We start from the raw sequence: 27,841 nt of genomic DNA on the forward strand, positions 1-27,841 counted from the left end.
ATCAAGAAGGCCTTCCACAAGTCGGAGTCCAAGAAGGAGTTTAGTGTAGCTACCAACCTCTCCACTATGGCTGTGTGTGCCACCTCTCCACTCCTCCCCACGGCTGTAGGCGACGGCAAGTCCCACCAGGTGGTCGTACCCCACGTCCAGGTGAGTCGTGCCAATTGGTCGTCCAGGTGAGTCGTGCTAACTGGTCGTCCAGGTGAGTCGTGCTAACTGGTCGTCCAGGTGAGTCGTGCTAACTGGTCGTCCAGGTGAGTCGTGCCAACTGGTCGTCCAGGTGAGTCGTGCCAATTGGTCGTCCAGGTGAGTCGTGCTAACTGGTCGTCCAGGTGAGTCGTGCTAACTGGTCGTCCAGGTGAGTCGTGCTAACTGGTCGTCCAGGTGAGTCATGCCAATTGGTCGTCCAGGTGAGTCGTGCTAACTGGTCGTCCAGGTGAGTCGTGATAACTGGTCGTCCAGGTGAGTCGTGCCAACTGGTCGTCCAGGTGAGTCGTCCAGCTGCTGGGAGCGCAGGTAAGTCGTAATAGTTGGTCGTTCTGGTAGGCCTTGCCAGCTGGTCGTCCAGATGAGTCGTGGAAGCTGATGGTCGTCCAGGTGAGTCACGGTAACTACAGGTCGTCCAGATGAGTCACAGAGGTCGTCTAGAGGGGTCCAGCTGGTGAGTCAGATGGTTTGCCCAGATGAATCCAACGGCTGAGGCAGATGGTTACTCACCTGAGTCAGATGGTGAAGCAAGTGAACATCTCTTTGAGTCAGCTGGTAAGGATGGAGGTACGCCAGCTGGCGAAGCAAGTGGTTCAGGTGAACCATCTGCGTTCAAGGGAATCAGCTGGTGGATGAAGTGCACCAGCTGGCTCAGGAATCTTATGGTAGTCTAGACCAACCAACCATCTGTCTCGTTCGAGAAGCTCCGTCTGAAGTCATTGATCATCCAGCTGTTTGCCCAGGTGGTGCAATGACGTCAGGTATTCCCTGTCCAGGTGGTGACCCCAAGTGGCTGGTTCACCAGGTGGTTCAGTTCAGTTATTTGGTTGTGTAGGTGGTTGAGTAGTACGCTTGTCTGAGTGGTCTTGTTACGTTGTTCATGGGGTTTAATGAAGCAATTTACTTATGTGGCTCAATCAAGTAATTTTGTTGTATTATGTGGTTTGATTAATTAATTTGGTTGTATTATGTGGCCTAATCAAGTAAATTGGTTGTATTATGTGGCCTAATAAATCTGGTTGTATCATGTGTCCTAATCAAGTGATTTGGTTGTATTATGTGGCCTAATTAAGTAATTTGGTTGTATTATGTGGCCTAATTAAGTAATTTGGTTGTATTATGTGGCCTAATTAAGTAATTTGTTTGTATCATGTGTCCTATTTAAGTGATTTGGTTGTATTATGTGGCCTAATTAAGTAATTTGGTTGTATTATGTGGCCTAATTAAGTAATTTGGTTGTATTATGTGGCCTAATTAAGTAATTTGGCTGTATTATGTGGCCTAATTAAGTAATTTGGTTGTATTATGTGGCCTAATTAATTTGGTTGTATTATGTGGCAGAATCAAGTAATTTGGTTGTATTATGTGGCCTAATTAAGTAATTTGGTTGTATTATGTGGCCTAATTAAGTAATTTGGTTGTATTATGTGGCCTGATTAATTTGGTTGTATTATGCTGCCTAATTAAGTGATTTGGTTGTACAGGTGGCGTAATTAAGTGATTAGGTTGTATTATGTGGCATAATTAAGTACTTAGGCTGTATAGGTGGCCTAATTAAGCAACACTTGATAGGCCTATGTGGAGGCATTTCACCGTCACGTTATGTTACTAGGAAGCGTTACACTGCCACTACCCCACTGTTAACCGAGGCGCCCCCTCCCTGCCGCAGGTGACGGAGGTGAAGGTTCCTGATTGCTACGAGGACCCGGAGGACATCCTCAGCCGCCTCCCCCCACCTCCTCCACCTCCACTCCCACCTCCAGAGGAGGTCCCTACCTCCCCCTCCACCTCACCCTCCAAAACACCAAAGAAACACCCTCCAAAGTCCGCCTCCTCCTCCTCCTCCGCCTCCGCCGGCTCGCCGCCAGGGTCGCCGCCAGGGTCGCCGCCCGCGTCGACGTCGACGTCGTCTGCAGCAGCGGCGTCCTCTACCACCAAGCCTTCGTCACCACCTTCGTCGCCTACTGCAGCAGCGGGAGCAGCAGCGCCCTCATCATCCAGTACGGAGGCGTCACAAGGCGACGCTAAGGCGGGAGATTCCAAGACCAACGGGGCGGCCAAATCCATAGTGTCCCCAAGTAAAGTCGCCAGCGGCAGCAGCGGCAGCAGCGGCAGCGGCAAGAAGAAGAAGTAGAGAGGAGGTGCCTCCACGACCAGGCTGGTCTGACCTGGCTCTCCTGTGTATCCAGTTCTAGGACTAGCAAGTTTTTGCTGGGACTAGTAAGTCTTGGCTAAGACTAGCAGGTCTTTGCTAGGACTAGTGAGTCTTTGGTAAGACTAGCAAGTCTTCGCTAGGGCTAGCAAGTCTTCACTAGGGCTAGCGAGACTTTACTAGGACTAGCAAGCCTTTGCTAGGACTAGCAAGTCTTTGCTAGGGCTAGCAAGTCTTCACTAGGGCTAGCGAGACTTCATTAGGACTAGCGAGACTTTACTAGTGACTAGCGGGACTTTACTAGGACTAGCAAGCCTTTGCTAGGACTAATAAGTCTTTGCTATGATTAGTAAGTCTTCACTAGGGCTAGCAAGTCTTCACTAGGACTAGTAAGACTTTATTAAGACTAGCAAGTCTTGACTAGGACTAGCAGGTCTTCACTACGACTAGCTAGACTTCACTAGGACTAGCGAGACTTCACTAGGACTAGCGAGCCTTCACTAGGACTAGCGAGCCTTCACTAGAACTAGCAAGTCTTGACTAGTATTAGCAAGTCTTGACTAGGGCTAGTAAGTCTTCATGTGACCTACAAACTCCTGTGTTATAGGAATATAATATAAATATAAAGGAAGCTTCGAGCTCCTCCGGTTCAAAGATGCCTCGATGGACCACCGCGCCTTCTTTCTCAACGTTAGATGCATTTGTTCAGTAGTTGAAGTAGACTGAGGCCCTTCATTTGATAACCCAAATCTTTCTATTGTTATCTCATTTGAGAAGAAAATACCGAATTAGTGGATTTATATGAAATAGCAAGTACGTATATATATATATATACACACACACAAACACGTATATATATATATATATATATATATATATATATATATATATATATATATATATATATATATATATATATATTTAATTAAATTTCTCAACTTTTTACTGTGCCATTGACATATATCTATGTTTAGGAGTTCCCCGACAGTGTACATAATATGAACTAACAAACAGTTTTTAAATGATCACTTAATGGTTACAAGTTGTCTTACCGTAAATACCAACTTTTAATGTAACAAACAAGTTATTATAGGAGACCCATTTTCTGTTGTTGTTTTCCGTCGAATGTACTCTAGTGACTTGTTGTGCCTAAAGATATGCAAGAAGAGGAGTGATTGGCTGGACGGATGGGCCCCAACGATGGCTGATTGGCCAGCTGCCCCAGTACGTCACTGGATGCCTCCGTCATCTTAGGCTGACCAACCAGGGCGATTTTAACACGTCGCCTCGAGTTTGTGAAGCCTTAATAGAGGGTACACACATATATAGCTCTGACGTCACTGCAAGTTTCTTGACCAATCAATATACTTTATATACAGTGACCAATCACCTTTCGATTAACATATCGATTACGCTTATCAAGCCAGCTGACCAATGAGCACATAAATCTGACGTCACTGAACGTCACATAGGTGCTTAAAAAAACCTGTTGGCCATTTTTCATATTACTTTGAAATTCTCAAAAGGCTCACCTGATTCATCAGCATTCAGCTCTGATTCCTCTATTTAGTTTCATTCACCATGATGACTATGTTGATTTGTTGTATTCAAATGTGTTTCTTAAGCCTTTCGACAGTTGAATTCGAAGCTCTGACGTCACTGTATGTTATCAAGCACATTGACCAATCAGTCTCTGACGTTGCACTGACGCTTATTCAGGCTGGCCAGTCAGCCTCCGGTCCCTACGTCACTGTAGGATAAGATGCCAATATGCTCCAGATTTTTTTTCTGTATATGTCTTAAGTGTACTTCACCCGTTTTTGGCAATATTACTCATGTCATTATTATAACGAACAGTACATTGATCTTAAGCACCTTGACTCGTATTTGAAGGATGAGGAAATATAGATAATTTATAGTCGGGTCGTGCGTGCTCCCGGAAAGTCGCGTTCAGATTTTGAATGCATATTGGTCGTGTTCAACGAACGAGGCATAAATATGGCTGACATGGCAGCAGAATTCTGAAACACCAAGTTTTAGATCATTAATTCCATTCTGATGTGTCTTACGTCGTTAAGAATAAGGACAATTTTTTTTTTTAAATGAGAAATGGAAAACGGAATCGTGTTTTGGTCCTTGGATGGTCGAGATCAACATGGCAGGTCCTGAGCAACCAAAGAGAAATCTTAATAATATCGAACGTTGGGTAGCCAGAGGTCACCAACCAGACTAAACGAGTCTTGCCCTCACGTATAACGAGTGCCGCAAGTCTGAGGTTAAACGAGTCGACAAATGATCAAGTTATGGAGTTAAACGAGGTGAAATTGTTCGTTTATTAGATTTCAGGTTATGCAATCACCGTTATTTCTCTCCAATATGTCTTTCCTTAGAAGTTTGATATTAAGAAGTTATTGAGAGTGAAGACTCTTATTAAACGAGTTGTATCCGTTAAACTCGTTTAGTTCGAACCGAGAACCACTTGTGGTAAGCCTCAACACTCGCACAAAAAAGATATATATATATAGAATTCCAAATTAAATTTTTTTGGGATAAAATATATCATGGAGGATCATTTTTCTTTTCAATTTTTTTTGTAATGATATTAATTAATACCTTTAATGTTTTCCTAAACTGCTGGTTATCTGTTCATTATCTTGGTGTACTGTCGACTAGGGTTGAGGATGTAGATGTATATAGTATATACATGTTCGCATCTAACCTCAATCCTTTTTTTTTTTTTTCTATATATATACATATATATATACTGTTCATTATTAATGTTTATCACGTGTTACCTCCGCTGGGAAAACTGTAACTTTCATTTATATAAATATTGAGATAACCAACTCTCCTCTCTCCTCCCCTCCCTCCCCTCCCCAACCACCCACGTCACAAGGTTTCTGATCTTCATCAATCATTTTGAAATTGTTCAACAACGTAGTGTGTTTTCCTGTCTTCTCGGCTACCAAGCAGCAATATATATATATATATATATATATATATATATATATATATATATATATATATATATATATATATATATATATATATATATATGCTAATGATACAAATATACCCCACAAGTGCACAATGGAATTTTTTAATATTTCGTAAGGTTATGATGTTATGATGACTAGGAGAACAGGACGTTTTCTCCAATACTCTTTATACTTACCCATTTTCTGTGATGTTTTCTGCACTCACGTCGTGAAACAATACCATATAAATATAAATATAAATATACATATATATATATATATATATATATATATATACATTATTGTACATAGCCTACATCCCTTAAGAATTTTTTCCTCTCTCCCCCAAAGGCATATCAATAACGGTTCTAAACTTAAGTGTAAACCTCTTGTTCATAGATATATATGAATTTATATACATATAAAATATATAAACACACAATCTACCTACCCCACCCCCCTTTTCCCCTTGCTAAACTATTTACAACAGACGACAAACTTGTAATAAATAAAGAATCATTGCGAGTTCTGACGCAGACCTTCCCTCCACCCGCTCCCCTCTCCTGCTCCCACACAGACACCCTCCCTCCCTCCCTCCCTCCTTCCCTCCTTCCCTCCTGACGTCATTTGTTGTACACATCCAACCCCCAACCTCCCAACCCCACACTCGAATCCCAAACCCCTTCCGTGCAACGCTGGGCCCGGCTGGTCAACGCACTCCGGAACCAGCCACGCACTCACCCAACACAATCGTCTCTGTCAAGGCCTTAGAACACGACTGGAGAGAGTGTGTGTGACGACGACGAGCCTCTCTCTCTCTCTCTCTCCCCCCGCAGTCGACACATTGAGGTGACCGAAGGTCATCAGTACCATAGTTACCCCTCATCATGGGCCAGTCTGACGAACAGAAAACGATCATTACCCACAACCAATACGCCATCCCCCCACCTCAGTAATGATCTTGACCCCCCCCCCCCCGCCTTGCTCTTGACCCCCCCGCGCCACCCTGCTCTTGACCCCCCCCCCCCCCGCGCCACCCTGTTCTTGAACCCCCGCCGCCCTGTTCTTAACTCAGTGTTGAAAATTATCACTCAGTGTTGATCATTATCACCCAGTGTTGATCATTATCACTCAGTGTTTTTCATTATCACTTAGTGTTGATTATCATCACTCAGTGTTGATCATTATCACTGTGTTGATCATCATCACTCAGTGTTGATCATTATCACTCAGTCTTTTTCATTATCTCAGTGTTGATTATCATCACTCAGTGTTGATCATTATCACTTAGTGTTGATTATCATCACTCAGTGTTGATCATTATCACTGTGTTGATCATCATCACTCAGTGTTGATCATTATCACTCAGTCTTTTTCATTATCTCAGTGTTGATTATCATCACTCAGTGTTGATCATTATCACTTAGTGTTGATTATCATCACTCAGTGTTGATCATTATCACTGTGTTGATCATCATCACTCATTGTTGATCATTATCACTCAGTCTTTTTCATTATCTCAGTGTTGATTATCATCACTCAGTGTTGATCATTATCACTTAGTGTTGATTATCATCACTCAGTGTTGATCATCATCACTCAGTGTTGATCATCATCACTCAATGTTGATCATTACCACTCAGTGATGACCATTATCACTGTGTTCATCATCACTCAGTGTTGCTTATTATCACTCAGTGTTGATCATCTTCACTCAGTGTTGATCACCATCACTCAGCGTTGATCATCATCACTCAGTGTTGATCATTACCACTCAGTGATGATCATTATCACTGTGTTCATCATCATCACACGGTGTTTCTTATTATCACTTGATCATCTTCACTCAATGTTGATCACCATCACTCAGCGTTGATCATTATCACTCAGTGTTGATCATCAGTGTTCATCATCAGTGTTCATCATTATCACTCAGTGTTGATCATCATCACTCAGTGTTGATCATTATCACTCAGTGTTGATCATCTCTCAGTGTTGATCATAATCACTCAGTGTTGATCATTATCACTCAGTGTTGATCATCATCACTCAGTGTTGATCATTATCACTCAGTGTTGATCATCATCACTCAGTGTTGATCATTATCACTCAGTGCTGATCATTATCACTCAGTGTTGATCATCAGTGTTGATCATTATCACAGTGTTGATCATTATCACTCAGTGTTGATCATCATCACTCAGTGTTGATCATTATCACTCAGTGTTGATCATCAGTGTTGATCATCAGTGTTGATCATCGTCACTCAGTGTTGATCATCAGTGTTGATCATCAGTGTTGATCATTATCACTCAGTGTTGATCATCGTCACTCAGTGTTGATCATTATCACTCAGTGTTGATCATCATCACTCAGTGTTGATCATTATCACTCAGTGTTGATCATTATCACTCAGTGTTGATCATTATCACAGTGTTGATCATCATCACTCAGTGTTGATCATTATCACTCAGTGTTGATCATCAGTGTTGATCATCAGTGTTGATCATTATCACTCAGTGTTGATCATCAGTGTTGATCATCAGTGTTGATCATTATCACTCAGTGTTGATCATCATCACTCAGTGTGATCATCATCACTCAGTGTTGATCATTATCACTCAGTGTTGATCATCATCACTCAGTGTTGATCATCATCACTCAGTGTTGATCATTATCACTCAGTGTTGATCATCATCACTCAGTGTTGATCATTATCACTCAGTGTTGATCATTATCACTCAGTGTTGATCATCAGTGTTGATCATTATCACTCAGTGTTGATCATCATCACTCAGTGTTGATCATTATCACTCAGTGTTGATCATTATCACTCAGTGTTGATCATCAGTGTTGATCATTATCACTCAGTGTTGATCATCATCACTCAGTGTTGATCATTATCACTCAGTGTTGATCATCAGTGTTGATCATCAGTGTTGATCATTATCACTCAGTGTTGATCATTATCACTCAGTGTTGATCATCATCACTCAGTGTTGATCATTATCACTCAGTGTTGATCATTATCACTCAGTGTTTATCATAATCACTCAGTGTTGACCATAATCACTCAGTGACGATCATCATTACTCAGTGTTGATCATAATCACTCAGTGTTAATCAATGTCAGTCCATTTATATAATCACAGTGTTTACCATAAGGGCCTTAATGGTTATCCTGACTCGGTGTTATATGAAGCCAATGTTTTACTGAGACAGTACTGAGCGCTTCCATATTACAACCTACAACCATACTACAACCTACAATATTACAACCTACAACCATATTACAACCTACAATATTACAACCTACAACCATATTACAACCTACAATATTACAACCTATAACCATATTACAACCTACAATATTACAACCTACAACCATATTACAACCTACAATATTACAACCTACAACCATATTACAACCTACAATATTACAACCTACAACCATATCACAACCTACAACCATATTACAACCTACAACCATATTACAACCTAAAACTATATTACAACCTACAACCATATTACAACCTACAACCATATTACAACCTACAATATTACAACCTACAACCATATCACAACCTACAACCATATTACAACCTACAACCATATTACAACCTAAAACTATATTACAACCTACAACCATATTACCACCTACAACTATATTACAACCTACAACCATATTACAACCTACAACCATATTACAACATACAACCATATTACAACCTATAACTATATTACAACCTACAACCAAATTACAACCTACAACCATATTACAACCTACAACCATATTACAACTTACAACCATATGACAAACTACAACCATATTACAACCTACAACTATATTACAACCTACAACCATATTACAACTTACAACCATATGACAAACTACAACCATATTACAACCTACAACCATATTACAACCTACAACTATATTACAACCTACAACCATATTACAACCTACAACTATATTACAACCTACAACCATATTACAACTTACAACCATATGACAAACTACAACCATATTACAACCTACAACCATATTACAACCTACAACCATATGACAACCTACAACCATATTACAACATACAACCATATGACAACCTACAACCATATTACAACCTACAACCATATGACAACCTACAACCATATTACAACCTACAACCATATGACAACCTACAACCATATTACAACCTACAACAATATTACAATCTACAACCATGTAACAACCTACAACAATATTACAACCTATAATATTACAACCTACAACCATATTACAACCTACAACAATATTACAACCTACAACCATATTACAACCTACAGTATTACAACCTACAACCATATTTCAACCTACAACCATATTACAACCTACAACCATATTACAACCTACAACCATATTACAACCTACAATCATATTACAACCTACAACCATATTACAACCTAAAACCATATTACAACCTACAACTATATTACAACCTACAACCATATTACAACCTACAACTATATTACAACCTACAACCATATGACAACCTACAACAATGTAACAACCTACAACCATATTACAACCTACAACCATATTACAACCTACAACCATGTTACAACCTACAACAATGTGACCTGAAGACGCCTCTTCCCCTTTCCCCCCTCGTAGGTCTTCGCCAAGACTTTTGAAAACCATTTTATTTAAGAAGTTGGTTTGTTCTGCGTCTTATAGACTCCCTACTGACTCCCTCACACACCCCCACACACCCCCACACTAGACGGAGGTGCTTGTACCAGTAGGATCCCCACACCCCCACACCGTTTTCTTTTTTCCTCCTTGTTCAACCAGATGAATAACATTTCACGTGCATAGAAAACGGATAGTCGCGAGGCAATAGAACCTGGTATTTTTCTATTCTCCACAAAGTTGAAATAGATTCAGTCACACATCGCCACACCCCCCATTTTCTGGGGGGCGCCTGTGTCCTCGAATATCTATGTCAGTTTTCTGAATCAATTTACGTTTGATGAATTTTGAACCTTGTGTGTAAATATATGTAAACGAGCGAATACACATTTCTAGATTTGATTTACATTTTGTAAATGTGTTCAGCGCGTCTCTGATCACATATTCGGACAGTCAAACTTAGGGTACGATCTTCGGATATTCCTCTTATGTCTTGCATTGACTTGGAGATATTCTTCCCCCTCCCCCATGTCTTGGATGGTCCGCACGATATTCTCCCCACGTCTTGGATAATCCACGAGATATTCTCCCCACGTCTTGGATAATCCACGAGATATTCTCCCCACGTCTTGGATAATCCATGAGATATTCTCCCCACGTCTTGGATAATCCACGAGATATTCTCCCCACGTCTTGGATAATCCACGAGATATTCTCACCAAGTCTTGGATAATCCACGAGATATTCTCACCACGTCTTGGATAATCCATGAGATATTCTCCCCACGTCTTGGATAATCCACGAGATATTCTCACCAAGTCTTGGATAATCCACGAGATATTCTCACCACGTCTTGGATAATCCATGAGATATTCTCCCCATGTCTTGGATAATCCACGAGATATTCTCCCCACGTCTTGGATAATCCATGAGATATTCTCCCCACGTCTTGGATAATCCACGAGATATTCTCCCCACGTCTTGGATAATCCACGAGATATTCTCACCAAGTCTTGGATAATCCATGAGATATTCTCCCCACGTCTTGGATAATCCACGAGATATTCTCCCCACGTCTTGGATAATCCACGAGATATTCTCCCCACGTCTTGGATAATCCGCGAGATATTCTCACCAAGTCTTGGATAATCCACGAGATATTCTCCCCACGTCTTGGATAATCCACGAGATATTCTCCCCACATCTTGGATAATCCACGAGATATTCTCCCCACGTCTTGGATAATCCGCGAGATATTCTCCCAAAGTCTTGAATAATCCACGAGATATTCTCCCCACGTCTTGGATAATCCACGAGATTTTCTCCCCACGTCTTGGTTAATCCACGAGATATTCTCCCCACCTCTTGGATAATCCACGAGATATTCTCCCCACATCTTGGATAATCCACGAGATATTCTCCCCACGTTTTGGATAATCCATGAGATATTCTCTCCACATCTTGGATAATCCACGAGATATTCTCCCAACGCCTTTGATAATCCACGAGATATTCTTCCCACGTCTTGGATAATCCACGAGATATTCTCCCCACGCCTTTGATAATCCACGAGATATTCTCCCCACTGCTTGGATAATCCACGAGATATTCTCCCCACCTCTTGGATAATCCACGAGATATTCTCCCACGTCTTGGATCATCCGCGAGATATTCTCCCCACGTCTTGGATAATCCACGAGATATTCTCCCAAGTCTTGGATAATCCACGAGGTATTCTCCCAACGCCTTGGATAATCCACGAGATATTCTCCCCACGTCTTGGATAATCCAGGAGATATTCTCCCCACGTCTTGGATAATCCACGAGATATTCTCCCCACGTCTTGGATAATCCATGAGATATTCTCCCTACGTCTTGGATAATCCACGAGATATTCTCCCCGTCTTGGATAATCCACGAGGTATTCTCCCAACGCCTTGGATAATCCACGAGATATTCTCCCCACGTCTTGGATAATCCACGAGATATTCTCCCCACATCTTGGATAATCCATGAGATATTCTCCCTACGTCTTGGATAATCCACGAGATATTCTCCCACGTCTTGGATAATCCACGAGATATTCTCCCCACGTCTTGGATAATCCACGAGATATTCTCCCCACGTCTTGGATAATCCACGAGATATTCTCCCCACGTCTTGGATAATCCACGAGATATTCTCCCCACGTCTTGGATAATCCACGAGATATTCTCCCCACGTCTTGGATAATCCATCAACACACTACAGGCTGGCTCTACACACTCCCCCACCCCCACATGACCTCCCCCTCCTACACACCCACGGCACCATCCCCCCCCCCACCTGACTGGGGTGAACAATATGCTAAGCCCCATTATTTGTTGAATTGTTTAGATGACCCTTATGTAGCAGAGGAACAAGTTTCCTTTTATATACATATTTTGTTCCTTAGCGTACTGGATATTTACATGCCCTTGTGGCTCCCCCAACTGATGAAGGACAGAACACAGACACATGAGTCTGTCTGTGTCTGTCTGTCTGTCTGTCTGTCTGGCACAGGTTGTTCTTCAAAGTTTGGTATATCAATGATGTGAAGGAATAATAAAGATATTTAATACATTGTCCAATGTGTTTCTCTCCTTCGCATACACGAGTCTACGTAGCTGTACTTCCGCTTCCGGTAGTAATGTTAACCCAAAAATCTGATGGTTGTAGACACACGGTAGACAACCGTGGTAGATTACGAGTCTTGATCTCAAATGGTTCATTAATGTTTATCAAAGGTTATTTGTGGTCTACCCTGTCATATACATTCCTTTCATTAAAGACAGCGTCTGTACACCATCTCTCTCTCTCTCTCTCTCTCTCTCTCTCTCTCTCTCTCTCTCTCTCTCTCTCTCTCTCTCTCTCTCTCTCTCTTATATTGGCGATTAGCTTTCCTTATTCCGCCACGCTCTAACCTTTTTCAAAAGTCCATACCTCATCTCCTCTATTATGCATACCTCTCCCATGCATTTTCGAGTCCTGTATCCCCTATCGTTCTTGCTATCTATGTACACAGACTAAATGTACAAGCTCACTCATCTTCACCTCTTATTTCATAAGTCTACCTTTTTCTTTTTTCCATTTTTCTAAACCCTTGAGAAAATGATGTAGTTCCTCCACCGCCATGCTACGGTCAGGCATTCCACCAGCTGCTCTTCTCAACACGTTCACATCCAACAGTCTCTTCTTTCCACGTCCATCAGTCAGACAGCACAAGATGCCGTAAAACCCAGTGAACCCCAGCATCAGCTCCCCTCACCCATGTATGATCATGTATGCTCCTTTCATCCCAGCACCAGCTCCCCTCACCCATGTATGATCGTGTATGCTCCTTTCATCCCAGCATCAGCTCCCCTCACCCATGTATGATCATGTATGCTCCTTTCATCCCAGCATCAGCTCCCCTCACCCATGTATGATCATGTATGCTCCTTTCATCCCAGCATCAGCTCCCCTCACCCATGTATGATCATGTATGCTCCTTTCTTCTTAACCCATATAATGTCACGTAACATTCCTCTTCCAGCAAATATCTTAAGAAACTTTCCCATATTTCTTTATACACGAGGGACCCCCATAACCACGAGGGACCCCCATAACCACGAGGGACCCCCATAACCACGAGGGACCCCCATAACCACGAGGGATCCCCATAACCACGAGGGATCCCCATAACCACGAGGGACCCCTATATACACGAGGAACCCCCATAACCACGAGGGATCCCCATAACCACGAGGGACCCCCATAACCACGAGGGACCCCCATAACCACGAGGGACCCCCATAACCACGAGGGACCCCCATAACCACGAGGGATCCCCATAACCACGAGGGACCCCCATAACCACGAGGGACCCCCATAACCACGAGGGACCCCCATAACCACGAGGGATCCACATAACCACGAGGGACCCCCATAACCACGAGGGACCCCCATAACCACGAGGGACCCCCATAACCATCACCCACCCCTGCATTCAGATCCCGTAGCCTCAGTAGTCGATCACCTTCACGACATATACCATACTAGTCACTTGGCTGCTTTCATAAATTCACTTTCTTCTACTTATTTCCTTCACTCCCAGGTGCTTAACCTTCACTCCCAGGTGCTTAACCTTCACTCCTAGGTGCTTAACCTTCACTCCCAGGTGCTTAACCTTCACTCCCAGGTGCTTAACCTTCACTCCCAGGTGCTTAACCTTCACTCCCAGGTGCTTAACCTTCACTCCCAGGTGCTTAACCTTCACTCCCAGGTGCTTAACCTTCACTCCCAGGTGCTTAACCTTCACTCCCAGGTGCTTAACCTTCACTCCCAGGTGCTTAACCTTCACTCCCAGGTGCTTAACCTTCACTCCCAGGTGCTTAACCTTCACTCCCAGGTGCTTAAGCGTTACGAATCACCCACATCTCGATGTGCTATTTCAGAAAACCTTGAATTCCCTTTCATGTACTAACACATTCCAGCAAATCATTCTTCATCAGAAGTGCCGCCATTTCTTTCGCTCCTGCCCTCTCACTAACCTAGGAATTTACCCCTGGACCACTCCACTCCATCACCCTTCAACTCTGGCTCACTCAGAACATGAGCATCCAGGTTCTTCTCATCAAGCTTACCATCTCTCTCTCTCCCTCCTTTTCACAGGTTCAGACACCCCACCCTCAGCTTTCGAGGACAAAGCCACGTTATGTCCTTTCTTCTTTCACGCACTTCGCAGTTTCCAGTGTAAGTTGGAATACGAGTGAAAATACGCAATACCTGGGGTAACTAGACTGCTTTCGATCCCTAGGAACCATGGAAGCTGAAGTGAGGCATGGGGTGGGTGAGGGGGCAAAGGTACTGTGTGCATTGAGTGTACAGAACGAGAGACCACTGTGAGGGTATAGATGGGTGTGTTGATGGTATGATAGTCCCGGTGGTGCTGTAGAGGAGAGAGATGTGTGACCCATATATTGAAGAATGGAGGAGGACGGATGTATTAGATATGAAATACTTTAAGGTTGGTCTTGTAAGGAAGGGCAGTCTAAGACAGAGATGTGATAGTAAATAAAGTCTCACAGAGAGCTGAGGAGGGTGTGCGGAAATGGTTTGGGCATATAGAGAGGATGAGTGAAGAGAGATTGGGACATGTGTCTGGAGTGGAGCGGGTAAGGGAGGAAATGGAAAGATGGAGTGAAAGACGTTTTGCATGACTGGGGCTTGAACATGCAGAGGGTGACAGGCGTGCATGGGACAGAATGCAGTGAAGTAATGCGATATACAGAGGGCGACGTGCTGTCAATGGCCCATGGGTTTTGCTTGTGGATACGGAGACCTGTTTTCGGTGCATTATACATGACAGCTAAGGAGTGAATGTGAAACAAATGAAGCCGTTCCTATGTCCCTGGTGTTATATCGCTAAGCAGGGCACGGTGTAGTAGTAGTAGTGGGAGCGGGGAGGGAGGCTGGAAATCCTCCCCTCTCGTTTTAAATTTTCCAGAAGGAACAGAGAAGGGGGCCAAGTGAGGATTTCCATCAAAGGCTCAGTCCTCTGTTCTTAACGCTACCTCGCTTGTGCGGGAAATGGCAAATAGTATGAAAAAAGAAAAAAGAAATATTTTCATATAGTTAGAAAGGAATTGCAGAAAATAAATACAAGAATCTTTTGTTGTTTATGAACATTAAGATGTTGTTTATAAGGATAATAATGAAGGAAGCGAACAAGAACTGCAGAGGATAAGAATATGAATAATTACCTTCACTCATCTTGCTATTTATAGCGACTTTTTGTCCGTATCACACGCCATATAAGCAGAACAGTGCGGTTTCCCGCTACTCCCGCCCTACACCTGACAGTCGCCACTACATCATGATAAAGAGGGAACCAAATGCACGTCATTCATTCACTTATATTTTAGTCCATTGTGATCCTCTCTACACCAGCGACAGTTGGAGGCTACACACGACTCATACAGAGAAAGTTAGACAAATGAATTCAGCATAAAATACATCTTTGGAAGACTAATTATTGTTACTCTATGTTACTTCCTCTGTGTACAGTCTGGTGGCACAGTGTGTGTTAATATTGACCCAAGGGACACACTGTGGCACAGGCGGACGATCACTGTTCACAAGCGGCACTGTTCAATATCACTGCACACAGGTTTATGGCCGTGGAGTTGCGACGCCTGATCCTCCCTGTGGTGGTGAAGTAGCGCATCAGACCTTCTGGCCAGCGTAGAGGATGTGTCTGTAGAAGACCTCGATGAGCAGGGAGATGCCCCCTGCCAGGCAGCCCAGTAGGAGGACGAAGAACGGTCCCTGGAGGTGTTCCATCGTCAGCACCACTTGACCACCTCCTCCTCCTCCTTCTCCTCCTCCCTCTCCATCAGTTGTCTCCTTCACCTTCCAGGCATCGCCCTCCTCCCCGCCAGCCGCGGCCGCCTTGCGGTGCAGGTTCTGCTCCTCGAAGATTATGAACTGAAAGACAAAAGATCGTAGGTCATGTCTGTCTCCTTCCCTGCAGGAGCTGACGACTGAGTGTTACGGTTAGCATCCACTGGCAGCCGCCGCTGTCTTGAGGGGCATTTTAGTCCTATTGTCTTCGATATGACTCTTCCAGGGGAGGGGGAGGAGGGAGGATGGGTTCCCCACTTATAGCCACGTCGGCCGAAAGGGAGAATGATGAGTAATTTCTTCCTCCTCCGGCTGGTTCATATACCCTGGTTTGGTCAATTAACATCACGTCGTTCTCTGAATAACCCATTGCTCCATTTTTTCTCTCTATCCCGTGCACGCCTCACACCCTCCTGCATGTTGAGGGCCTGAGTTCTCAAAGCTTATTTAACTCTATCCTTCTACCTACTCCTCTGTCTCCCCGTTTTCCTTGTTCCCTCCACTTCCGACACGTATATCCTCTTAGTCATCCTCTCCTTACTCATCCTCTCCCCATGTCCAAACCATACCAGCTTACCCTAATTCAGCTCTCTCATACCTGCTCCTCTTACTATCACACCTCCCGCTCAGACAATCATTTCTCATTCAATCAACCCCCCTCACACGTCATTGTCCATGGGGATCTTATTTCCAACACGCTCCTAAGTACTGTCTTACCTCAGATTTCCAAGCCCAGAGCCCACCTAGAACCGTAGTTTCGCAATACCTTCCACAGGGCATCTCTATCAACCCTATCATATGCTATCTCCAGGTCACTAAATGCCACATACACACATCCTTGTGTTTCTCCATTTCTTACACACCTTCTTCAAAGGAGACACATGATACACACACACACACACACACACACACACACACACACACACACACACACACACACACACACACACACACACAGGCTCCGTAATGAGGTTTTAGACACGATAATACAGCACGGGTCAGCTTGGGTAAGGGGCCCACTCGGGTTCGAAATCTAGACGTGGCAGTCGGCCTAAGTTTATCCCATGTGTTCATCCTCCTCCTGAGGTTAGTCGATAAATGGGTACCTGGCTGAGGCTGGAGTGTATGTATTGGTGCACTTGACTCAAGACATGGTACATATCTACATGCTTAAGAGACGAGGCAACACGAGTGTAGAACTCTATACCCGTAACACAAATCGTAACCCTTCCCCCCACATGCATATATATATATATATATGTATATATATATATATATATATATATATATATATATATATATATATATATATATATATATATATATATATATATATATATATATATTCTTTTTTTATCATACTTTGTCGCAGTCTCCCGCGTTAGCGAGGTAGCGCAAGGAAACAGACGAAAGAATGGCTCAACCCACCCACATACACATGTATATACATACACGTCCACACACGCACATATACATATCTATACATCTCAACGTATATATATATATATATATATATATACATATATATATATATATATATATATATATATATATATATATATATATATATATATATATATATATATATATATATATATATTTTTTTTTTTCTTTTTGTCGCTGTCTCCCGCGTTAGAATGGCCCAACCCGGCCACATACACATGTATATACATACACGTCCACACACGCAAATATACATACCTATATATCTCAATGTATACATATATATACACATGTACATAATTCATACTGTCTGCCTTTATTTGTTCCCATCGCCACCTCGCCACACATGGAATAACAACCCCCTCCCCCCTCGTGTGTGCGAGGTAACGCTAGGAAAGACACCAAAGGCCCCATTCGTTCACACTTAGTCTCTAGCTGTCATGTATAATGCACCGAAAACACAGCTCCCTTTCCACATTCAGGCCCCAAAAAACTTTCCATGGTTTACCCCAGACGCTTCACATGCCCTGGGTCAATCCATTGATAACACGTCGAGCCAGGTATACCACATCGTTCCAATTCATTTTATTCCTTGCACGCCTTTCACCCTCCTGCATGTTCATGCCCCGATCACTCAAAATCTTTTTCACTCCATCTTTACACCTCCAATTTGGTCTCCCACTTCTCGTTCCCTCCACCTCTTACACGTATATCCTCTTGGCCAATCTTTCCTCACTCATTCTCTTCATGATGACCAAACCATTTCAAAACACCCTCTTGTGCTTTCTCAGCCACACTCTATTTATTACCACACATCTCTCTTACCCTTTCATTACTTACTCGATCAAACCACCTCACACCACATATTGTCCTCAAACATCTCATTTCCAGCACATCCACCCTCCTCCGCACAACTCTATCTATAGCCCACGCCTCGCAACCATATAACATTGTTGGAACCACTATTCCTTCAAACATACCCATTTTTGCTTTCCAAGATAACATTCTCGACTTCCACATATTTTCCAACGCTCCCAGAACTTTCGCCACCTCCCTCACCCTATGATTCACTTCCGCTTCCATGGTTCCATCCGCTGAAGATCCACCCCCAGATATCTAAAACACTTCACTTCCTCCAGTTTTTCTCCATTCAAACTTACCTCCCAATTGACTTGTCCCGCAACCCTACTGTACCTAATAACCTTGCTCTTATTCACATTTACTCTTAACTTTCTTCTTTCACACACTTTACCAAACTCAGTCACCAGCTTCTGCAGTATTTCACCCGAATCAGCCACCAGCGCTGTATCATCAGCGAACAACAACTGACTCACTTCCCAAGCTCTCTCATCACTGCTTCTAACAACTTACCTCCCACATCATATACTCTTAATACCTTCCACAGAGCATCTCTATCAACTCTATCATATGCCTTCTCCAGACCCATGAATGCTAGATACAAATCCATTTGTTTTCTAAGTATTTCTCACATACATTCTTCAAAGCAAACACCTGATCCACACATCCTCTACCACTTCTGAAACCACACTGCCCTTCCCCAATCTGATGCTCTGTACATGCCTTCACCCTCTCAATCAATACCCTCCCATACAATTTCCCAGGAATACTCAACAAACTTATACCTCTGTAATTTGAACACTCGCTCTTCTCCCCTTTGCCTTTGTACAATGGCACTATGCAAGCATTCCGCCAATCCTCAGGCACCTCACCATGAGTCAAACATACATTAAATAACCTTACCAACCAGTCAACAATACAGTCGCCCCCTTCTTTAATAAATTCCACTGCAATACCATCCAAACCCGCTGTCTTGCCGGCTTTCATCTTCCGCAAAGCTGTTACTACCTCTTCTCTGTTTACCAAATCATTCTCCCTAGCCCTCTCACTTTGCACACCACCTCGACCAAAACACTATATCTGCCACTCTATCATCAAACACATTCAACAAACCTTCAAAATACTCATTCCATCTCCTCACATCACCACTACTTGTGATCACCTTCCCATTAGCCCCCTTCACCGATGTTCCCATTTGTTCCCTTGTCTTACGCACTTTATTTACCTCCTTCCAAAACATCTTTTTATTCTCCCTAAGATTTAATGATACTCTCTCACCCCAACTCTAATTTGACCTCTTTTTCACCTCTTGCACCTTTCTCTTGACCTCCTACTTCTTTCTTTTATATATCTCCCAGTCATTTGCATTATTTCCCAGCAAAAATCGTCCAAATGCCTCTCTCTTCTCTTTCACTAATAATCTTACTTCTTCATCCCACCACTCACTACCCTTTCTAATCTGCCCACCTCCCACACTTCTCATGCCACAAGCATCTTTTGCACAAGCCATCACTGCTTCCCTCAATACATCCCATTCCTCCCCCACTTCCCCTTACGTCCTTTGTTCTCACCTTTTACCATTCTGCACTCAGTCTCTCCTGGTACTTCCTCACACAAGTCTCCTTCCCAAGCTCGCTTACTCTCACCACTCTCTCTATTCCAACATTCTCTCTTCTTTTCTGAAAACCTCTACAAATCTTCACCTTCGCTTCCACACGATAATGATCAGACATCCCTCCAGTTGCACCTCTCAGCACATTAACATCCAAAAGTCTCTCTTTCGCGCGCCTGTCAATTAACACGTAATCCAATAACGCTCTCTGGCCATCTCTCCTACTTCAATACGTATACTTATGTATATCTCTCTTTTTAAACCAGGTATTCCCAATCACCAGTCCTTTTCAGCACATTAATCTACAAGCTCTTCACCATTATCATTTACAACACTGAACACCCCATGTACACCAATTAATCCCTCTACTGCCACATTACTCACCTTTGCATTCAAATCACCTATCACTATAACCCAGGTCTCGTGCATCAAAACTACTAACACACTCACTCAGCTGTTCCCAAAACACTTGCCTTTTATGATCTTTCTTCTCATACCCAGGTGCATATGCACCAGTAATCACCCAACTCTCTCCATCCACTTTCAGTTTTACCCATATCAATCTAGAGTTTACTTTCTTACACTCTATCACATACTCCCACCACTCCTGTTTCAGTAGTGCTACTCCTTCCCTTGCTCTTGTCCTCTCACTAACCCCTGACTTTACTCCCAAGACATTCCAAAACCACTCTTCCCCTTTACCCTTGAGCTTCGTTTCACTCAGAGCAAAAACATCCAGGTTCCTTTCCTCAAGCATACTACCTATCTCTCCTTTTTCCTCATCTTGGTTACATCCACACACATTTAGACACCCAAGTCTGAGCCTTCGAGGAGGATGAGCACTCCCCGCGTGACTCCTTCTTCTGTTTTCCCTTCTAGAAAGTTTGAATACAAGGAGGGGAGGGTTTCCAGCCCCCGCTCCCGTCCCCTTTGGTCGCCTTCTACGACACGCGAAGAATGCGTGGAAAGTATTCCTTCTCCCCTATCCCCGGGGATATACATATTTATTATACTTATTTTGCTTTGTCGCTGTCTCCCGCGTTAGCGAGGTAGCGCAAGGAAACAGACGAAAGAATGGCCCAACCCACCTACATACGCATGTATATACATACACGTCCACACACGCAAATATACATACCTATACATCTCAATGTATACATATATATACACACACAGACATATACATATATACACATGTACATAATTCATACTGTCTGCCTATATTCATTCCCATCGCCACCCCGCCACACATGGAATAACAACCCCCTCACCCCTCATGTGTGCGAGGTAGCGCTAGGAAAAGACAACAAAGGCCCCATTCGTTCACACTCAGCCTCTAGCTGTCATGTAATAATGCACCGAAACCACAGCTCCCTTTCCACATTCAGGCCCCACACAACTTTCCATGGTTTACCCCAGACGCTTCACATGCCCTGGTTCAATCCATTGACAGCACGTCGACCCCGGCATATCACATCGTTCCAATTCACTCTATTCCTTGCACGCCCTTCACCCTCCTGCATGTTCAGGCCCCGATCACTCAAAATCTTTTTCACTCCATCTTTCCACCTCCAATTTGGTCTCCCACTTCTCCTCGTTCCCTCCACCTCTGACACATATATCCTCTTGGTCAATCTTTCCTCACTCATTCTGTCCATGTGACCAAACCATTTCAAAACACCCTCTTCTGCTCTCTCAACCACACTCTTTATTACCACGCATCTCTCGTACCCTTACATTACTTACTCGATCAAACCACCTCACACCACATATTGTCCTCAAACATCTTTTTTCCATTACATCCACCCTCCTGCGCACAACTCTATCCATATATATATATATATATATATATATATATATATATATATATATATATATATATATATATATATATATATAGATATAAATATATATATATATATATATATATATATATATATATATATATATATATATATATATATATATATATATATATATATATATATAATCAGATATACGACGTGGATGAATGTGTAGGCGTGTTACAAACATGTTCCAGGATATAGACGTGCAGAGACATGGAGATAAGCACAGAGACACTGGCATATGTGTTAATGTGGAGGAACACGTGCAAGTGTGTGCAGGTGTGGCTAGTGGTATCAAGTGTGCAGGTGTGGCTCGTGGTGTCAGGTGTGTACAAGTGGTGTGCAGGTGTGTGTGTGTGTGTGTGTGTGTGTGTGTGTGTGTGTGTGTGTGTGTGTGTGTGTGCAGGTGTGTGTGTGCCGGTGTGTGTAGGTGTGTGCAGGTAGTGTGCAGGTGTGTGTGTAGGTGTGTGTGTGCAGGTGTGTGTGTGTGTGCAGGTGTGTGTAGGCCTGTGTGTGTAGGTGTGTGCCAGTCCTGCCGGTGTGTGTAGGTGTGTGCAGGTAGTGTGCAGGTGTGCGCGTGCAGGTGTACGTGTGCAGGTGTGTGTGTGCAGGTGTGTGTGTGCAGGTGTGTGTACACTAAGAGCCAGGTACTTACCTGCAGCCACTTCTCTACCATCCCTCCCTGCACCACACGGCTGATGAGTTGATCAAACCTGAAAATCAAACGTGATTAAGCAAGTTTGTTTTGTCCATTTAAAAAAAAAAAAATTCTCAACGGATCTATTATCATAACACGTATTTTCACAGCTACACAAGTTTTCAAAAGGGCAAGATTCGAACCGTGGAGTTAGCTTCTGGTGCCAAATGTGTACAAAAGCACGTATGTTTGTATACATCTGGACTTTCAAAAAGGCTGTATTTTCACTTCCCTCAAATACTCCCATTTCCCTTCCTTCTCATTTGTCAACATACTTATGGCCTGGTCTTAATGAGGCGTCTCACTTACCTTGGCTTGTACGGCGCGTGCGTCTGCATGGGCCAGGCGATCCGCTCCTGCAGCAGTTCGAACCCCGGGAAGTGGACGAGAGGCTGGCCCGAGGTGTCCGTGAACCTGAGAGCCACCAGGAGGCGGGTGGTGATGCTGTTGTCCCAGGTGGCGAAGGAGCCCTTCGCTACGTCCTGCAGGATCCCCTCCAGGGAGCTCCGCCACTGGACTCCCTCCCTCAGGGCGATCAGCGTCGGGTCCTGCGCCTGCTCCAGCAGGGAGCTTTGGACCCCTCCGAAGTACACCTGAAGCAAGGGAGCAGAGACAGAGGGGGTTCGTGCGGTCAGCTGGGTACGGTGAAGTGCTCATACACAGGTGGTGGAGCGAGGAAGTCAAGGAGGAACGCTCAGACAAGACAAAAATTAGAGGATAAATTTAGCTCCACTTTTGAGTCAGGGGTGGGGCTTGTGTGTGTGTGTGTGTGTGTGCATGTGTGTGTGTGTGTGTGTGTGTGTGTGGACGGATGAAGAGAAATATTATAACAAGGGATTGTGGTATGTGCTGAGGGCATGGAGTGTATCAATCATGGCTGTGAGGCAGGGTCTCTCCAAGAACAGCTCAAGAGGTACATCGAAAAACGGAATAAATAACTAGACAACGAGAGTAAATAACGAGTGAAGATGCGTAGAGACACAGACCTGCGTTTGTTTAAGGTAAGCTTTGCGAAGGTTGACGTAAGGGCGTAAATACAGTCATCAACGAGACGTTATGACAAATTGGAAGAGGTGATGACGTCAGGATGTTGGTATATGCAGATGATTTGGTCTTAGTAGGAATCAATCTTACCAAAGGCAACAATGAGCCAGTCTCATAGACTGTGCGTGTCTGTGTGAGGAAAAAGTGTAACGTGAGACGCAACGAACTAAATATGGCGGTTATGATTGAGTGTAGAGCGTTTGATGCGGCCTCAACGGGCTGCCACTTTTGCCCGACGATGATGGACAGCACACTGGACGATAGAGCATCGAACACCAGGTGGAACTGTATTTAGGCTGAATGTAAGCGATGGAAAGTCGTGCGAAAACCGTTTATGGCGAACTGCAGCGCAAATACTGTATGACGTGGCCCTTTGTGTCACTCATACGTCTGCCAACAACACACCAGTGACTTGAAATTCAAAAGAAAAGGCGTTGAGCCATCAGAATGATTATAACGAATATAACGGTAATTAGAGATCTACGACGTTACTGATAAAGAAATAGATGGATCACTGAAATGGTTCGTACATAAGGAGGAAGAGACCAAACATGACGGACATGTGGGCGACTGGAGGAAGGTACAGAGTTACTAGAGAATGGAAGGATATTGACAGAAAACGTGTGCATAGAGGGCGATTTAGTGGGGGAACTACTGGAATATAAAGTGCCCACAGTGTATGGCGGAGGGATATGAAGCTTCCGAATATGAATAAATCTGGCCAATAAAACATTTAGATGGGAGAAAGTCAAAATACATCCAAACTAAGAAAACTGGAACTGGTGTCCCTATAGCATTGTTATATCATATAAGGAATTACACAGTCGTGCTGTACACTGAATCAAGACTAGATTACTAAATAATAGTCTTTTTTTCGTTATGAAAGACGCAATTCACTGACCAACTACAATCTGATACAGTGTGACGAACACCTCCCCAACATCACCTCCAGTTTGCTGGTGTCCAGCCTTCACCCCAAATGTCCTCCCCTCACCCTCCCTCCTACGTTATCTCCATGATATATATATATATATATATATATATATATATATATATATATATATATATATATATATATATATATATATATATATATATATATATATATATATATCCTTCCTGGTCATTCCTTCGTCAGTCATCACCTCATGTCACTCCCGAAGAGGAATATATATACTGTAGCGTGTATTATGTTTGGACAGATCCAAGCCTTGCCCCAGCCCTCACCTTGCCTTGGCCCTTACCTTGCTCTGTCCATAGCTTTGCCCCAACCCTTTACCTTGCTCTGTGGCTCACGTTGTCTCAGTCCTCATTTTGGCCAAGCTCTCAACTTATCCCAGCCCTCACCAGACCCCAGCTCTCACTAAGCCCTAGCCCTCACCAAGTCCCAGGACTCACTAAACCCCAGCCCTCACCAAGCCCCAGTCCTCTCCATGCCCGAGGCCTCACCCTGCCCCAGGACACACCATGTCCCAGCCCTCACCAAGCCCAAAGACCCACCAAATCCCAAGACCCACAAAGCCCCAGCCCTCACCAAGCCCCAGGCCTCACCTTGCCCCAGGCCTCATCAAGCCCCAGGATCCACCAAGCCCCAGGCCTCACCTTGCCCCAGGAACCACCATGCCCCAGGCCTCACCTTACCCCAGGCCTCACCTTGCCCCAGGCCTCACCTTACCCCAGGCTTCACCTTCCCCCAGGCCTCACCTTGCCCCAGGCCTCACCTTGCCCCAGCCCTCACCTTACCCCAGGCCTCACCTTACCCCAGGCCTCACCTTGCCCCAGGCCTCACCTTGCCCCAGGCCTCACCTTACCCCAGGCCTCACCTTGCCCCAGGCTTCACCTTGCCCCAGGCCTCACCTTACCCCAGGCATCACCTTGCCCCAGGCCTCCCCTTACCCCAGGCCTCACCTTGCCCCAGGCCTCACCTTGCCCCAAGCCTCACCTTACCCCAGGCCTCACCTTGCCCCAGGCTTCACCTTGCCCCAGGCCTCACCTTACCCCAGGCATCACCTTGCCCCAGGCCTCCCCTTACCCCAGGCCTCACCTTGCCCCAGGCCTCACCTTGCCCCAGGCCTCACCTTGCCCCAGCCGATGTCGGAGGTGACCAGCTCGCGCAGGTCTTGGATGGGCTTCTCCAGGCCAGGCCGGATGAGGAAGGAGGTGAGGGAGGAGGAGTAGGAGATGCCCACGATCATGGTGAAGATGAACCAGAATCCTGAGAACACCCGCCCAGGGACCTCTATGATGTCCATCCTGCTGCCTCGCTGTGAGAGAGAGAGAGAGAGAGAGAGAGAGAGAGAGAGAGAGAGAGAGAGAGAGAGAGAGAGAGAGAGAGAGAGAGAGAGAGGTAACACATGTCTCTACATAAAAGTCTAGATTCCGTCCATAGATTGGTGTTAAGATTCAAAACTACCCTCTGGGATTAACAAACAATTGTAAGATGCCATAAAAACTGCCTCTACACACACACACACACACACACACACACACACACACACACACACACACAAACACATATTTGTATATAAACACACACAGAACATACATACAGTCCCACATATACATATCCACATGTGCACGTCTTGTGCCGGGGTGTTTCAAGCGTCACTCGGGTCAGTGGTGGAGTCGTACCCTCCAAGCTGGGTGTGGGGTTCAGACGTAGTGATCATCACGTGGTGGACGGGTCCCTCCCTCCTCCCTTCCTACACGCCTCGCTCTCCTGGTAACAACTCCTGGCGGCGTTTAGTACCTTTCTGTTTACCTTGAAGATTCGCAGCGCCCTTTAAAAGGCCTCTGTCATAACACTTCTCCGGGTCGACGACCGTCATGCAGTTAACTTTCCATGTTTCATACAAACTCTTCACGGCTCTGTTCTTGTTATCACTCTCCCATACAACTCAACAGACATCATTCCAGCATTCGGCTTTATCCCCCCTGCCTATAGATACAAGAAGTCTTCCAGTCTTTAGGCATGTGACCTTGGTTCATACAAACGAATATCCTGACTATCCAATGATCAACAATGTCACACACTTTCTTGAGAAACTCGACAACAATTCTGTTCCCTTCTGCCGCTTTGCCACACTTCATCTTTCGCAAGGCTTTTATCCCCACCTCTCTTTTCACCATAACATTCTCCAAGACTCATCGCACAATATTGTTATTGCTATCATCATAACAATCTGTTTTTGCCAATTATCTTAAAACTCCTTTATAACAAATTGAGTCGTTCCTGGCAATTGCTCATAAGTGAAAGAAAGATTGAGACACCTTTACAAGACCAAGGTTTTCCTCTTCAAAGTCACGTGAGGTGGATAGAAACAAGTCTCTCTAAACTTCCATAAACAACGTCTAGAATCATGTACAATGTAACCTGCAAACCATGCAGGTCTTCTAAATGTAGTGATCACATCCTGGTTAAACTCAACTGTTAGGCTACGCAAAGTGACGCAGCAATTACCTGGAACATGGGTTCGATGATGAAGAGGACGGCATTCCCCAGCTGGTGGAACCAGATGGTCCAGGGGCGTCTCGAACCATAGCAGTTTCGAGCCACCATACACAGGAAGGGGCCGGCGAGGGCCACCGCTGTTGCCACAGCCGCCCACACCTCCCACCGGAACGGCCTGGGACCAGGTGACGGAGCCATTAACGAGAGATGAAAACACTTTGAGCAGAACAAATACCAACCAACCAAACAACCAACCAACCAACCAAGCAACTAATCATGAAAGCAACCAAGCAACCAACCAATCACGCAAGCAAGCAAGCAACCAACCAATCAATCAATCAAGCAAGCAGGCAACCAACCAATCAATCAAGTAAGCAAGCAAGCAACCAACCAACCAGCCAATCAATCAAGCAAGCAAGCAAGTAACCAACCAATCAATCAAGCAAGCAAGGAAGCAGGCAACTAACCAATCAATCAA

The 27,841-nt window shown here is 44.2% G+C and overlaps 2 protein-coding genes across 6 annotated transcripts in view; one reads left to right on the top strand and one right to left on the bottom strand.

The window, feature by feature from the left end:
* The window catches only part of LOC139748633 (uncharacterized), a 460,904-nt gene extending 455,699 nt beyond the window's left edge, over window positions 1-5,205 (top strand). For all 5 annotated transcript variants that reach the window (XM_071661833.1, XM_071661836.1, XM_071661831.1 and 2 more), the window contains 2 exons: window positions 1-150; window positions 1,877-5,205. In XM_071661833.1, the coding sequence (XP_071517934.1) occupies window positions 1-150; window positions 1,877-2,341 (615 nt within the window). In that variant the 3' untranslated portion in view covers window positions 2,342-5,205. The remainder of the gene's footprint in view (window positions 151-1,876) is intronic.
* A 10,707-nt stretch (window positions 5,206-15,912) lies between these two features.
* Window positions 15,913-27,841, bottom strand: part of LOC139746738 (glutamate receptor ionotropic, delta-2-like) — a 59,489-nt gene continuing 47,560 nt past the window's right edge. The window contains exons 8-12 of the mRNA XM_071658240.1: window positions 27,373-27,538; window positions 25,991-26,176; window positions 23,178-23,461; window positions 22,827-22,884; window positions 15,913-16,495 (exon numbers count right to left, since the gene is read on the bottom strand). Coding sequence (XP_071514341.1) covers window positions 16,235-16,495; window positions 22,827-22,884; window positions 23,178-23,461; window positions 25,991-26,176; window positions 27,373-27,538 — 955 coding nt within the window. The 3' untranslated portion in view covers window positions 15,913-16,234. The remainder of the gene's footprint in view (window positions 16,496-22,826; window positions 22,885-23,177; window positions 23,462-25,990; window positions 26,177-27,372; window positions 27,539-27,841) is intronic.

This window comes from Panulirus ornatus, chromosome 5 (genome assembly GCF_036320965.1).
Source record: "Panulirus ornatus isolate Po-2019 chromosome 5, ASM3632096v1, whole genome shotgun sequence".
In the NCBI taxonomy this organism is placed as follows: Eukaryota; Metazoa; Arthropoda; class Malacostraca; order Decapoda; family Palinuridae; genus Panulirus; species Panulirus ornatus.